This window comes from Hyla sarda, chromosome 8 (assembly GCF_029499605.1).
Source record: "Hyla sarda isolate aHylSar1 chromosome 8, aHylSar1.hap1, whole genome shotgun sequence".
NCBI lineage: Eukaryota > Metazoa > Chordata > Amphibia > Anura > Hylidae > Hyla > Hyla sarda.
Window position 1 is genome coordinate 38,334,957 of NC_079196.1, and position 17,140 is coordinate 38,352,096.

General features: G+C 42.5%; 1 protein-coding gene across 4 annotated transcripts in view; it reads right to left on the reverse strand.

Annotated features, from left to right (window-relative positions):
- Positions 1–17,140, reverse strand: part of ACVR1 (activin A receptor type 1) — a 114,294-nt gene that overhangs the window by 12,884 nt on the left and 84,270 nt on the right. For all 4 annotated transcript variants that reach the window (XM_056534572.1, XM_056534573.1, XM_056534571.1 and 1 more), the window contains exons 6-8: positions 16,935–17,081; positions 6,243–6,518; positions 3,719–3,916 (exon numbers count right to left, since the gene is read on the reverse strand). In XM_056534572.1, the coding sequence (XP_056390547.1) occupies positions 3,719–3,916; positions 6,243–6,518; positions 16,935–17,081 (621 nt within the window). The remainder of the gene's footprint in view (positions 1–3,718; positions 3,917–6,242; positions 6,519–16,934; positions 17,082–17,140) is intronic.

The following is a 17,140-nucleotide window of genomic DNA, read 5'->3' on the forward strand; positions in this document are numbered from 1 at the left end:
ATGGTATGCCATGTGGTTTTTTTTTGCTGTTCTGGCACCATAAGGGCTTCCTAAAGGTAACATGCCCCCCAAAAACCATTTCAGAAAAACGTACTCTCCAAAATCCCCTTGTCGCTCCTTCCCTTCTGAGCCCTCTACTGCGCCCGCCGAACACTTTACATAGACATATGAGGTATGTGCTTACTTGAGAGAAATTGGGCTACAAATACAAGTAAAAATTTTGTCCTTTTACCCCTTGTAAAAATTCAAAAATTGGGTCTACAAGAACATGCGAGTGTAAAAAATGAAGATTGTGAATTTTCTCCTTCACTTTGCTGCTATTCGTGTGAAACACCTAAAGGGTTAAAACGCTGACTGAATGTCATTTTGAATACTTTGGGGGGTGTAGTTTTTATAATGGGGTCATTTATGGGGTATTTCTAATATGAAGACCCTTAAAATCCACTTCAAACCTGAACTGGTCCCTGAAAAATACTGAGTTTGAAAATTTTGTGAAAAATCGGAAAATTGCTGCTGACCGTTGAAGCCCTCTGGTGTCTTCCAAAAGTAAAAACTCATCAATTTTATGATGCAAATATAAAGTAGACATATTGTATATGTGAACCAAAAAAAATGTATTCGTAATATCCATTTTCCTTACAAGCAGAAAGCTTCAAAGTTAGAAAAATGCGAAATTTTCAAATTTTTCATCAAATTTACGGATTTTTCACCAAAAAAGGATGCAAGTATCGATAAAAATTTACCACTATGTTAAAGTAGAATATGTCACGAAAAAACAATCTCGGAATCAGAATGATAACTAAAAGCATTCCAGAGTTATTAATGTTTAAAGTGACAGTGGTCAGATGTGCAAAAAACGCTCCGGTCCTTAAGGCCAAAATGGGCTCCGTCCTGAAGGGGTTAAACCACACTTTCAATGGCGTATGCGGAAAAAAATTCCAAAGTCCAAAATAGCGTATTTTTGGTCACTTTTTATAGCATGAAAAGATTAATAAAAAGCGATCAAAAAGTCCGATCAATGCAAAATGGTACCGACAAAAACTTCAGATCACGGCGCAAAAAAGGAGCCCTCATAGCCCCCTGAACATGGAAAAATAAAAAAAGTTGTAGGGCTCAGAAAATGACTTTCCTGCATGTATTTATGATTTTTTTTTCAGTAGTAATACAAAATCAAACCTATACAAGTAGGGGACCATTTTAACCGTATGGACCTAGAGAATAAAGATAAGGTGTCATTTTTACCGAAAAATGTACTACGTAGAAACAGAAGCCCCTAAAAGTTACAAAATGGCATTTTTTTTTAATTGTGTCGCACAATGATTTTTTTTCCCGTTTCGCCGTAGATTTTTGGGTAAAATGACTGATATCATTACAAAGTAGAATTGGTGGTGCAAAATATAAGCCATCATATAGAATTTTAGGTGAAAATTTTAAAGAGTTATGATTTTTTAAAGTTAAGGAGGAAAAATTGAAAATGAAAAAACGGAAAAAGCCCCGGTCCTTAAGGGGTTAAGGAGACCGATTTCTGTGGAAAGGTTTTCTAGGCATGCTCTGTGAACTGTACATAAGTCATTGTACAAGGAATGGGAACTGTGACCATCTCCTATTGTGCTTGACCTGATCGATCTATATACTTTTCTTTGTAATCCCGCCTATGATAAGGGGAGACTGCTAGAAAGCACACAGAATAAGAAGTATCAGTTTATAAGGCTTCGTAGCTACACTGAACACTGCAAGAAGAATTTCATAATACAGATACAAAAAAATGTAAATAAAATAAGAGAAAATCAGAAAATAAGTTTGACATAAAAGCTGGATTTAAAGGGGTTATCCAGGAAAAAAAACACACACACACATTATATATATATATATATATATATATATATATATATATATATATATATATATATATATATATATATATATATATATATATATATATATATATATATCTATATCTATAAGTCATTTACAAATCTGTTTAACTTTCTGGAGGAGGATAGAGAATATTATATATATATATCTCTATCTCAACTGGCTCCAGAAAGTTAAACAGATTTGTAAATTACTTCTATTAAAAAAATCTTAATCCTTTCAGTACTTATGAACTTCTGAAGTTAAGGTTGTTCTTTTCTGTCTAAGTGCTCTCTGATGACACGTGTCTCGGGAACCGCCCAGTTTAGAAGCAAATCCCCATAGCAAACCTCTTCTAAACTGGGCGGTTCCCGAGACAGGTGTCATCATCCTTAACTTCAGAAGCTCATAAGTACTGAAAGGATTAAGATTTTTTAATAGAAGTAATTTACAAATCTGTAACTTTCTGGAGCCAGTTAATATATAAATATATATATAAAAAAAAGTTTTTTTCCTGGATAACCCCTTTAAAAAAAATAGGCCATTTGCTGATGACACATTCAACAATTCTACAATTTCATACACCTGGAGCCCATGTGTTCACCGTGTTCTTCAGCCCGGATAGCGCAGTTAAATTTGAGCCCGAAGAAGGAATCCTTATAATAAGTTCCTTCATAGAGTGAAGGAAATCGGTAAGACATGTCCTCACCAAAAATGGAAACAAAGTAAGTAGACTATACACAAACTTTCTTATTCTGCATCCAAGGGGGAGGAAAATTTCTACAAAAATAAAATATATAAGTGATCTAAAAGCAAACTCAAAAAAGAAGAGTATTACTAAGGGGAAATGACGAATGTCACTTCAGAGATTACAATGATCCCTAGAAGAGAATGTTCAGCTGTAGCCAATTTTGGGGAATTTTGGGGGGACCCCATTTTAGAAAGGAGCTTCATGTCTTACCTCTTAGACTTGCAACTATTAGAATTTAGGGAAGCAATTATGTTTTTTTTTCCATTGTCCCCTTTAAAGAGCAGTTTTTTTGTTTAGTTTTTTTGCAGAGCTCAATGTCGGGGTTAAAAAATAAAATATATATTTTTTTTTAAGGGGGACGAACAGGGAAAATAAATTTTTGGGTGTGTGTTTCTTATTACATTTTATTTTAACCTACATTTTATTTTAACTATCCCCACAAGGCGACTTTGGCAGTGAAAAGCAGACTGCTGGTATACACTTTACTACTACTTTATTGCAGTGATTTGTGCCCATCAGGATAACGCTGACAGGCAATTTACCTGGTTGTGCTGCAGACAACCATGGCCTAAAAACCCATCGGCACTGGTGATGTCAGGAAGCCGATGGTGCAAACTGCGCAAAGACACTTCTCACAGGCAGCAGTTAATCTACCAGCAACGGAAAAAAAAAAATTTCTCGAGTATGCAGGTTCGTAATAACTGATTTAAAAAAAAAAGTACTTAAAGAATGTAAAATACAAATTTAAAAAATAAATTTAGGTGAGATTTTTATTTTATTTATTTTTTTAATTTCTTTTTGAGAATGTATTTTCTATGCACACTTATAAAATGCATTTCAGCTACATCACCATTATTAATTTAGTGCCCACGTCAACAAGTTGGCAGATTCAACGCGCCAGACAAACACTACACAACAAAACAAAAACAGTAACACAATCCTTATAACTGGGTGATAGTTCGACCCCGAATAAAACACAAGGAACATTTTAGAAGTTCAAAATAGCTGTCTGAGCCAAGGCTTCTGAGAATGTCTGAGCCAGCAGAGGGAGAGCGTGAAAAAAAAACAAACGTGTTAACACGTGGTACGGGACTGGAAACACAAACAGCTTACCGTTGCTAACCATGCGTCTGGCAACCTCCCAGAGGACCAGGCCAAAAGCCCAAATATCAACTCTTTTGTAAGAGTCAAAACAGTCCACTTGGATGGTCTCATCAAGGACTTCAGGAGCCATGTATCTCTTGGTTCCTACGCGGGGGTTATTCCCGACATCGAGCTGATTGGTGGATTGTGAGTGTATCACAGCCAATCCTGAAAGAGAAAAGCGCAGAGATGGGGGCACAGAATTAGAAAGCAACAAAGTGGAATCAGATAGGTGTAAATAACTACAAAAGTATGCATAATGGGATAGTTAATGGAAACTACTGTATTTATTGGAGTATAACACGAACTGGTCTATAACACGCACCCTTATTTTTCCAAGGAAACTTGGGTTAAAAATAAATAAAAAATAAAAAAAAGGCTTTTTTACCCAAATATCCTTGAGGGTGTGTGTACACGCGTGTTGTACCCCGATAAACTCTTTTTGGCCCCCCGCAGAAGCCGTGATCATTGATCTAAGGCGGCCACTTGAAATCATGTAACTGCAGTGGATTCTGCAGGGCCAGAGTCCCACCGCCGCCACCCGATTCCCGTGTCCCTCCCCATTCCCTGCCTTCATATTTACCTGTCGGCGCGCTCCTTCAGCATCCTGTGCTGTCGCTGCGCGCAGATGAGTGACATCACATTGAGGACGTCACTCGGCAGCGTGCACTGCACAGCAACATCACAGGATGCCGCCGGTGCCTGAAGGAGCACGTTGACAGGTAAGTATGAAAGCCGGGGAAGGGGAGGGCCATGGGAATCGGGTGGCAGCGGGACGCTGGCCCTGCAGAAGCTGCTGCAGTTTTAGGATTTAAAGCGGACGCCTTACCTCAATGAACTGCAACGGCTTCTGCGGGGCCAGAAAGAGTTTAGAAAGAGAATAGACTTTAAGCTTAAAATTTTAGATTAAAGAATCTGTGTTATACGCCGAAAAATACAATTTAAAGAAGAAGTCGTCGGTACTCACCAGTACAGTGAACCATAAGTCTTTAACAAAGTACAAAAACTCACAGCATGTGCGACCGGACTAGGACGCCATGGCGTCCTAGTCCGGTCGCACATGCTGTGAGTTTTTGCACTTTGACTTCTGGTTCACTGTACTGGTGAGTGCTGGAGCTCTTCTTTGAATTGGATTCTACATATACAGTAGATGCTTATGCGCTGATGGTTCAGCACCCGTGTTTGGCAGTGTGTTAGCCGGAGTGCTTGACGGCGACTGTTTTATTTTCGCTTCCACTGTGAAGTATATTACTCTAAAGGAACAGGCTTGGTGCCGACCACTGTGACTGTTTTCACTACATTGCTGTGGAAACTATTTAAAGTTTGTGTGTTAAAATATATTTTAAATTTAATCGGATACTTTTTAAGTTCTATCAATAAAAATACATGTTGTTCACAAGATAACATTTGTACATTTGCCACTTGTTTCCACTGTAAACCCTCCGTGCCCACCTTAGTAAAAATGCTGAGAGACCCGTGCACCGTTGTGTTTCTACCTCTGATAAGCAGAATCTCATTGTGGATATGGAGGGACACTTTAGTTTTGATTGTTTAAAGGGGTGCTCCATTGAAATATATATATATATATTTTTTTTTTTTAAATCAACTGGTGCCAGAACGTTAAACAGATTTCTAAATTACTTCTATTTAAAAATCTCAATCCTTCCAGTACTCATCAGCTGCAATATATAATATATATATACACACACACACACACACAAAGCCACACACACACACAAAGCCACACACACACACAAAGCCACACACACACACAAAGCCACACACACACACACAAAGCCACACACACACACACAAAGCCACACACACACACACACACAAAGCCACACACACACACACAAAGCCACACACACACAAAGCCACACACACACACACACACACAAAGCCACACACACACACACACACAAAGCCACACACACACACACAAAGCCACACACACACACAAAGCCACACACACACACAAAGCCACACACACACAAAGCCACACACACACAAAGCCACACACACACAAAGCCACACACACAAACCAGTATATGTGTATATCTTTTTATGTATGTGTTTGTCAGTCTTAGCCTATTTGTATGCCAAATAGAAAGCTAGCCATAGCAGGAATAAGCACTGCCATCTGGTGGCCATTTGTTGTATTAAACTTAAGTAGTAAAAATAAATAAAAAGTAGCAATTACATAATAAAAAAAGTATAGTCTCCCTTCTTATTTTAGACCAGTGTTTTTCAGAGAGTATGTCTACATGCTGGGAGTTGTAGTTTTGCAACAGCTGGAGACACACTGTTTTGAAAACACTGGTTTAGATTAAATAAAAACTTGATCTGTATCTTTGAACAAGACCTGAATCAAGGGATTCTGGGTAGAATCTCATGCAATGACTTTTGGTGCAGGTGATTATACAGCAAAATAGATGAAACCACTCTAGATATACTCTGGAGTGGTTCCTGAGTCAGTTCTTGAGAACGTTACCTAGATCAGCTATACAGCACTGTCCGTTCTTCTTTACTAGAATGTTCTTGCTCTTTAAATCCCGGTGAGCTATGGCAGGTTTCCCCTGTGTGCCAAATATCTCCACATGTATATGTGCTAATCCACTGGCTATGGAAAGGACAATTCGGAGACAGGTCACCGTGTCCAATGTGGTCACTTGCAAGTAGTCGTAGAGGGATCCCATTTCATGGTAGTGCGTGATCAGCCACAACTGTGTGCTGGAGTTTCTGGAAGTCATATCTGAGGCGATGAAACCTGGTAAGAGAAGAGCAGTGATGTAAACACAGACAGATTATTATATATCTATATATCTCTCTATATTTATATCTATCTATATCTCTATATCTATTTATAAAATAATTAAAATATAACTAAATATATGTGCAAACACACACATACAAACACACACACACACACACACCTACCTTATATACAATTTCAACATAAGTCACATTAAGGGTACGTCCACACTGTGGAATTCCGCGCAGTGAACATTATCAGTGTGAATGGATCTTCCGCGAAACACGTTCACACTGCAGAATTTCAGCGGCGGACAATTCCATTGCTAAAACTGTTCCGCGCAAAGAAAGCACATGTTCATTCTTTGCGCGGAATTCCGCAAGTACAATGGTGACGGCTCAGTGCCCCACGGTCCTATTTTCACCAGTGGCCGCCTGACAATCTCCTCAGATTATACTTACTAAGGCTGCACGATTTAGGGAAAATTTGTGATTGCGATTATGGAGGTAAATATTGTGATTTCTATATGAGATTGCGATATAACAAAATGGTGAAATCCCTCCTATGTTATGTCTAATCCCCTCATTTCATATAGCCAACCCCTCCCAATTTCATGTTCATTAAAGGGGTATTCCGGGAAAAACATCTTATCCCCTATCTAAAAGGATATGGGATAAGAAGTCTGATCACAGGGGGCCGGCTGCTGTGCTGTTCAGGAATGCACTGATCTCCCTGCAGCACCCGCATTCTATGCGGGGCTGCATCTCCAGGCTCGGAAACCTCCGGGTTTCCGGGACTGGAGATGTGACGTAACGCCACGTCCCCTCCCATAGACCTGAATGGAGGGGACGTGATGTCACAAAGAGGCGTGGAATACCCCTTTAAGTGAACATAAAATAGAAGTGATTTTTATATGAAATAAGAAGAATAGAGCCCAATTCCTCCTCCGCATGTTATGTGCCTGTCCTGGTACAGTGTAGTCCGTGTACTCTCCAGCGCCATTACATTGCTCTATGGTGCAGCGCAGTTGCGTGGGAGGGAGCACTGGGAGTTCGTTTTTTCCTTCTCGCCTTCTTACAGACATTACTCTTAATTTTATACCTACAAACACATGTTTTATGCGCCACTAATTGTACTTTGTAATGACATCACTCATTTTACCACAGAATCTCACAAATTAGCAAATCTGTTTAGATCGTTTCCTTTTTGTTTTGATTGGACTTTTTGATCACTTATGACCAAAAATCTGCAAATTTTTTTTTTTTTTTTAATACGTTCACGCCATTGACCACGTGGTTTTAGGTTATATTTTAAATAGTTCGGACATTTCCGCATTTGGCGAATCCAAATAGGTTTGTGTTTATTTTTGTTAACATTTTATATAAAAACGGGGAAAAAAAGAGGGGTGGTTTAACCTTTAAGTATGGGAGGGCTTATAAAAAATGTTTACATTTTTTATTTAATTTTTTTTTTTTTTTTAAGACCCCATAGGGCAGGGTTTTCCAAACAGTGTGTCTCCAGTTGTTGCAATACTACAAATCCCAGCATACCCGGACAGCCAAAGGCTGACCAGGCATGCAGGGAGTTGTAGTTTTGCAACAGCTGGAGGCACCCTGTTAGGAAAAAAACTGCCATGGGGACTATTACTTGCAATCTTGTGATTGCAGACACTGATCAACGTTATGCCATAGGCATTGATCAGTGTTATCAGTGCTCCATTACTACAGGCTGCTGAGGCTGTCTGCATTTTTGGAGTGCCGATTGGACAGGACGGATGAAGGTAGGGAACCTCCGCCCATCCTCTAAGATGATCGGTTTCCCAATCAGCGCCTCTGAGCTACCAGCAGTTACTTTGGCATATTAAACGCCGTGATCAACTTTGATCGCAGCGTCTAAAGGGTTAATGCCAGACATCACCATGATCGGTGATGTCCGGCATCAGCCAGTATGAAGAGAGCTCAGCTCCTGAGCTCGCTTCATACACCCACCGCACGGCTGCGCCGTTTATTATCAGCAGCAAAAAATGGACCTTGATAGGTGCACAGGCATCCAAGATGGAAGAGATCACAACCAAAGTGATATGAATAAAAAGTCTTGTTTACTGTTTAAATCAAACAAGGCAAAACAAAGTAAAACAATAACTCATTTCTGGGTATGGCAACCCCTTCATCAGATTGGAAGGTGCATCTTCCAATCTGATGAAAGGGTTGCCATACCCAGAAACGCGTTATTGTTTTACTTCGTTTTACCTTGTTTGATTTAAACAATAAACAAGACTTATTCATATCACTTTGTTTGTGATCGCTTCCATCTTTGATGCCTGAGCGCCCATCAAGGTCCATTTTTTACTGCCTTTAAATTTCCTCTTCAGTACTTCCTTCTGGTTGCTTCCTGGGACCCTGGGCCAGCACAGGAACACTCTTTCTCTATTTGAGGCTACATGTGTATATAATATACGCTCAAGGTGAGCGGCCACCTTACAGACTCTCCGTCTCCCTTTTACCCACCCATCTATCCAAGGGTAACGCACAAGGCGCCTTTTTTGGACCTTTTTTTCCTACAGGTTTATTAAGAGCGGCCAGCCGTGTTAGGGGTTAACTTTCCTCCCAGCGCTCGGCCCTGCTGGGACAGTCGATCACACACTGACTGGGCCGGGCCGCTCTGAATGGGAGGCTAACTTACCACCGGAGTCAGGCTCTGCTCTCTTGTTGAATTGTCGGCTCCCGTGCAGCGCGGCCCGGCCCCTCCATTGTGCTTAATCGCTAAATTTTGTAAAGGGGCTGCAGCGACATCTCTCAATCCGTAATTATTGCAATTCGATTGGGATTGCGATATATCGTGCAGCCCTAATACTTACCCAGCCTTAATCCACTGCAGCTTCCGTTTGTCTCTCCTCTCCACACTGGATGCAGGACCTACCCGACCATCCAATCTCTGGCTGAGACGGGATACAGCTACAGCAAGTGATTGTCCGAGCAGGAAACAGGGAGAGATCGGTGAAGTGCAAGGCTAGGTAAGTATTTTTAATTTATTTATTTTAACTCATCTCCGTCCCAGCTAGGTATTGTTAAGCAAATACTGGAAGACCCCCTTTAGTGGGCATGTTGTTGGCTGTCCGGGCATGCTCAGAGTTGTAGTTTTGCAACAGCTGGAGGACTACAGTTTGGAGACCACTGCCTTATACGCAAAATAATCAAACAGAAAAGGGCAATGTAAGCAAGAAATAAATAACTGTTAAAAAAAAAAAAAAAAAAAGAATGCCCTAGAACAAGAAGCATTTTAATCCATAAACCAGTGTTTCCCAACCAGGGTGCCTCCAGCGGTTGCAAAACTACAACTCCCAGCATGCCCGGACAGCCAAAGGCTGTCCGGGCATGCTGGAAGTTGTAGTTTTGCAACCGCTGGAGGCACCCTGGTTGGGAAACACTGCCATAGACAGTTAATCCCAGTGCATATTTCGGAGACTTGTGTGATGTGTCTCAAGTAGAGACTCATCCTGCACCTCGCCTTCTGTTTACTAGAACACACGGTGTTAAATCTTAATCCCACTATTACAAAAGTGAGAAGTAGCAGCAACTGAGGAGCCTGCCCAGACAGTAAGAACCTGCTTGTAAAACAGTCCAACAAAGCGGAGCCGAGTTCACACTGAATGCTAGAACTAAGCCCGAGGCGCTGGGGATGAGCGCGCGCACGCACACGAACAAACAATTGAACATATTTCTGAAGGGGGGTGAATGACTGCGTCTCCGGGACCTAAGTGCAGGAACAATTTCTTGCTTTGCTGCACCGCTGTCTGAACACGTACGGATATTTACGAAGAGAAGGCAAATCTAATGAGAAGGAAAAGATAACAATGTCTGGAATGCAGGGTCTTAAAAAAAAAATAAAAAAAAAAAAAAGGTGATGGGAAATGGAAAATGCTCAAAAAGGGAGACCGTTCAGTAAGCAGCGCTCAAGCGAGCAAAAAGCTAGCGTTAATAAATAACACAGCGGCGAGGAGAAGACGGGGACTGCAGAACTGTCAGCATCCACTGAAGAACGTACCAAGGAGTGCGAGGAGGGCAACGCTTCGGAGAGACCCGTTTTATCTTCACCTTGAACTTGAGAGATTATTATTTTTATATATATTTTTTTTATTAGGCTTCTAAATGTAAACGTAATAACTGGTATTATAGGATACAAATTCTTTTATTGTCCCAATACATGTAAGTTGGAATGTGAAGCAATGTTGCTTGATTAACCCCTTGAGGATGCTGCCAATTTTTGGTTTATTAGCTTTTTTTCTTGCTACCGTTCCAAGAACAATATATAATTTTTTCTCCTACTCCACAATATGTGCATATGTATCTATGTATGTATGTATGTATGTATGTATGTATGTACATACTGGGAGAAATCAATCAAAAGTTGACTAGTACAGAGGAAAAGTTGACTAGTTGCCTATAGCAACCAATCCGATCACTTATTTTTTTCAGAGGCCCTTTTAACCCCTTAAGGACCAGGCCATTTTACACCTTAGGACCAGAGCGTTTTTTGAACATCTGACCACTGTCACTTTAAGCATAAATAACTCTAAGACGCTTATACCTATCATTCTGATTCCAAGATTGTTTTTTCGTGACATATTCTACTTTATGTTATTGGTAAAATTTTGTCGATACTTGCATCGTTTCTTAGTGAAAAATTCCAAAATTTGATGAAAAAATTGAAAATTTAGCATTTTTCTAACTTTGAAGCTCTCTGCTTGTAAGGAAAATGGATATTCCAAATAATTTTTTTTTTTATTCACATATACAATATGTCCACTTTATGTTTGCATCATAAAATTTACGATTTTTTACTTTTGGAAGACACCAGAGGGCTTCAAAGTTCAGCAGCAATTTTCCAATTTTTCACAAAATTTCCAAAATCACAATTTTTCAGGGACCAGTTCAGGTTTGAAATGGATTTGAAGGGTCTTCATATTAGAAATACCCCATAAATGACCCCATTATAAAAACTGCACCCCCCAAAGTATTCAAAATGACATTCAGTCAGCGTTTTAACCCTTTAGGTGTTTCACAGGAATAGCAGCAAAGTGAAGGAGAAAATTCACAATCTTCATTTTTTACACTTGCATGTTCTTGTAGACCCAATTTTTGAATTTTTACAAGGGGTAAAAGGAGAAAATGTATACTTATATTTGTAGCCCAATTTCTCTTGAGTAAGCACATACCTCATATGTCTATGTAAAGTGTTCGGCGGGCGCAGTAGAGGGCTCAGAAGCGAAGGAGCGACAAGGGGATTTTGGAGAGTACGTTTTTCTAAAATGGTTTTTGGGGGGCATGTTGCATTTAGGAAGCCCCTATGGTGCCAGAACAGGAAAAAATACCCACATGGCATACCATTTTGGAAACAAGACCCCTTGAGGAACGTAACAAGGAATAAAGTGAGCCTTAATACCCCACAGGTGTTTCACGACTTTTGCATATGTAAAAAAAATGTTTTAAAAATGTCACTAAAATGTGTGTTTCCACCCAAATTTCACATGTATGCAAGGGTTAATAGCAGAAAATACCCCCCAAAATTTGTAACCCCATCTCTTCTGAGTATGGAGGTACCCCATAAGTTGACCTGAAGTGTACTACGGGCGAACTACAATGCTCAGAAGAGAAGGAGTCATATTTGGCTTTTTGAGAGCAAATTTTGCTCGGGGGCATGTCGCATTTAGGAAGCCCCTATGGTGCCAGGACAGCAAAAAATACCCACATGGCATACCATTTTGGAAACTAGACCCCTTGAGGTATGTAACAAGAAATAAAGTGAGCCTTAATACCCCACAGGGGTTTCACGACTTTTGCATACGTAAAATAAAAATAAAAAATTTCACTAAAATGTGTGTTTCCCCCCCAAATTTCACATTTTTGCAAGGGTTAATAGCAAAAAATACCCCCCAAAATTTGTAACCCCATCTCTTATGAGTATGAAGGTACCCCATAAATTGACCTGAAGCGCACTACGGGCAAATTACAATGCTCAGAAGAGAGGGAGTCATATTTGGCTTTTTGAGAGCAAATTTTGCTCGGGGGGCATGTCGCATTTAGGAAGCCCCTATGGTGCCAGGACAGCAAAATAACCCCCACATGGCATACCATTTTGGAAACTAAACCCCTTGAGGAATTTAACAAGGGGTACAGTGAGCATTTACCCCCCACTGGTGTCTGTCAGATCTTTGGAACAGTGGGCTGTACAAAATTTTTAATTTGCGCAGCCCACTGTTCCAAAGATCTGTCAGACACCAGTGGGGGGTAAATTCTCACTGCACCCCTCATTACATTCCGTGAGGGGTGTAGTTTCCGAAATGGGGTCACATGTGTTTTTTTTTTTTTTTTGCGTTTGTCAAAACCGCTGTAACAATCAGCCACCCCTGTGCAAATCACCTCAAATGTACATGGTGCACTCTCTCTTCTGGGCCTTGTTGTGCGCCCCCAGAGCACTTTGCGCCCACATATGGGGTATCTCCGTAGTCGGGAGAAATTGCATTACAAATTTTGGGGGGCGTTTTTCCCTTTTACCTCTTGTCAAAATGAAAAGTATGGGGCAACACCAGCATGTTAGTGTAAAAAATTTTTTTTTTTACACTAACATGCTGGTGTAGACCCCCAACTTCACCTTTTCATGAGGGGTGAAAGGAGAAAAAGCCCCCCAAAATTTGTTAAGAAATTTCTCCCGAGTTTGGCGATACCCCATATGTCGCCCTAAACTGTTGCCTTGAAATACGACAGGGCTCCAAAGTGAGAGCGCCATGCGCATTTGAGGCCTAAATTAGGGACTTGCATAGGGGTGAACATAGGGGTATTCTACGCCAGTGATTCCCAAACAGGGTGCCTCCAGCTGTTGCAAAACTCCCAGCATGCCTGGACAGTCAACGGCTGTCCGGCAATACTGGGAGTTGTTGTTTTGCAACAGCTGGAGGCTCCATTTTGGAAACAGTGGCGTACCAGACATTTTCATTTTTATTGGGGAGGGGGGCTGTGTAGGGGTATGTGTATATGTAGTGTTTTTTACTTTTTATTTTATTTTGTGTAAGTGTAGTGTAGTGTTTTTAGGGTACAGTCACATGGGCGGGGGATTACAGCGAGTTTGAGCTGCCGCGCAAAATTTGCTGCATCGCAAACTTGCAGCCTGATAAGCCCCCTGCCCATATGAATGTATCCTGTACATTCACAGTGGGGGGGGGGGGACCTCCAGCTGTTGCAAAACTACAACTCCCAGCATGCACAGTCCATCAGTGCATGCTGGTAGTTATAGTTTTGCAACAGCTGGAGGCACACGGGTTGGGAAACACCGAGTTAGGAAACAGACAATGTTTCCCAACCAGTGTGCCTCCTGTTGTTGCAAAACTACAACTCCCAAACATTCTCAGGCATGCTGGAAGTAGTAGTTCGGCAACATCTTTAGAGCTAGATGTTGCCGAACTACAACTCCCAGCATGCTTGGAGTTGTAGTTTTGCAACATCTGGAGGACTACAGTTTGCAGACCACTAATACAGTGGTTCCCAATCTGTGCCCTTCCAGATGTTGCAAAACTACAACTCCCAGTATGCCAAAACTGTCCAGGCATGCTGGGAGTTGTAGTTCTGCAACATCTGAAGGGCCAGATGTTACAGAACTACAACTCCCAGCATGCCTGGACAGTAAGGGCATGCTGAGGATGTGTAGTTTTGCAACATCTGGAAGGCACAGTGGTCTCCAAACTGTGGACCTCCAGATGTTGCAAAACTGAAACTCCCAGCATGCCCGGACGCCAAGAGCTGTCTGGGCATGCTGGGAGTTGTAGTTTACAGGGTCCCTTTACAGCAATGCATGTCGCTTTACGGCGACGTGCATTGCTGTAAAGGGCCCGACCGCGGCTGAAGATCTACTCACCTGTCGCCGCCGCCGCCGTCTCCGCCGCCGGGATCCGGGTCTTCAGGGACGAGGTAAGTACCGGGGCTGGTCCCCAGCACTCCCCCGTCCCCCGCCGCTTCCTCCGGTCTTCCTCCCGTCCTGTCCGGACTTTCAGGGGCCGGGCAGGACGGGAGGAAGTAACCGCCCCCCCTCCTGCGATTGGTCGGTTAACTAACCAACGGATCGCAGGGTATAGGAGGAGGTGGCCGGTTTGCCACCTCGCTCCTATACTTCAGCATGGTCCTGGCTGTCTGTGACAGCCGGGGTCATGCGAAATTACCGGGCGGTCGGGTCCCAGAGACCCGATCAGCCCGGTATCGCCGCAGATCGCAAGGGCGATTTCCCTTGCGATTTGCGGCGATCGCCGACATGGGGGGCCTACATGGCCCCCCTCGGCGTTTGCCCTGGATGCCTGCTGAAGGATTTCAGCAGGCATCCAGTTCCGATCTCTGCCCGGCGAGCGGCAGAGACCGGAAAATGCCATGACGTTGTGGAACGTCATTGGTCCTTAAAGCCCAGGGTGCCATGACGTTCCACAACGTCATTGGTCCTTAAGAGGTTAAGAAGCGATCTGATTGGTTGCTATGGGCAACTGGTCAACTTTTCTCTTCACCGGTTTTGATAAATCTCCCCATTTACCGTATATACTCTAGTATTAGCCGTTCCGAATATAAGCCGAGGCCCCTAATTTCACACCAAAAATCTAGGAAAACTTATTGACTCGAGTATAAGCCTAGGGTGGGAAATACATCATCCCCCCCGTCATCATCCAGACCCCCCTTTCGTTTTCTTACCTTACCTTTTTTGTTGCTCTAGTAGCTGCAGGGAATGTCCAGGGAGGGTGAGCCGGGACGTCCATCTTCACTGCAGGGACCATCCGCATTCTGGTGGGAGGGGGAGCCGGTACGGGCCGTCCATCTTCACCGGGAGGCCTTCTTCTCTGCTCCAGGCCATCCTCGGACTAGTGCATTGACGCCACCAGGCAGGGACGTCCGTGCGCAGCAGAAGTCTATGCGCAGGGACGCCCCTGATGTCATATGTCTGTCCAGCATGGACATTCTTGTGCGGGAGCGTTAATGCAGTGTCACTAGTTCAGGGACAGCCCGGAGCGGAGAAGAGGGCCTCCCGGTTAAGATGGACGGCCCGGACGAGCTCACCCTCCCCACCGGAATGCGGATGGTCCCTGCAGTGAAGAGCTCCTGCCCCTATACTAGTGTAATAAAATCTATTGTCAGTGCTAAATACAAATCAGACATGGCTTCTTCTATTTCAATAATGGGCAGGTGTCTAAGTAGTAGGGATAGCAGGACCTTACAATAAATGAGCAGGAGTGTGTTCAGCAAATGTGTTGGCCCCAATTCATGAAGCCCAATGGGTGAGATTTATCAAAACCTGTCCAGAGGAAAAGTTGCTGAGTTGCCCTTAGCAACCAATCATATCGCTTCTTTCATTTTTAACAAGGCCTCTGAATAATGAAAGAAGCGATCTGATTGGTTGTTATGGGCAACATGGCAACTTTTCCTCTGGACAGGTTTTGATAAATCTCCTATGAGCTCACAAAGAAGTTACACCTGTATTTCCCAAGCAGGGTGTCTCCAGCTGTTGTAAATCTACAACTCCCAGTATGTCCTCCCTGCCTCATGCTGGGAGTTTTAGTTTTTCAACAGCTGGAGGCACCATACACTGGGTTACACTAAATAAAGAGTTCCAACTTTTGGCTCCTCAACCTCATCTGTTAAAATGCCCCGGCCTCATGCTGGTAGTTGTAGTTTTGCAACAGCTGGAGAAACTGCATTACAATAAATCAGTGTTTCGCAACTCTTGGCTTATCACCTGTTGCAAAACTACAACTCTCATGCTAAGAGTTTTAGTTTCACAATAGCTGGAGGCACCCTGCACTGGGTTACACTAAATCAGTGTGCCCAGACCTTTGGCTCCTCACCTGTTGCAAAACTACAACTCCCAGCATACGCAGACACAGGAGTTGCAGTTTAGCAATGGCCAGAGAACCACAGGTAGGGAAGCAGTGAACTAATTTTACTTTGCTCAGAAATTATTTCAAGAACTATGAGGCTTACAGTTGGCAGTGCCCGTGCATATCAATTCTAAAGATGTGTTACACACACGAGATTGACACCGCCAAGACCCGGGGAACTGTATATTGGTACTTTTCCATTGACGGTAGTTGCTGTTAAACAGTTACTAAAACAAGTAGCTGTCTGGCATTCCCATCAGCTATAACCATCTGGTGAGAACGCAGGAAAGGCTTCTGCTAATTAAATCCTCACTCTCCCCAACCCATCGCTCATCCCATTCCCAAAAGGCAGGCCAAGAATTCTGTTACACTCGCAATAACCCAGGGTCCCATTCCATCTACAGTGAGCGGCGGGCCACAGCCATAAATCCGGAAGTCAAGGACTTAATGCAGCAAAGCCTCTAGTCTGCGGCCGACAGGGGAACTTGTGTAGAAGCATTTGTGTTGCCACGCTGCGTATTGCTTACCTAGAATGTTTTCATGCCTTAACAGCACCGTGTTGTATAATTCAGTCTCCCTGAACCAGGACTTCTCATCTCGTGACGAAAAGATCTTTACAGCAACGCTTTCACCTTGCCAGTGCCCGCGCCATACTTCTCCATAACGGCCCTTACCTGGAGTAAAGGGAAATAAATACATTACATAAAATTACATGAAAAAATATTTAAAAAAA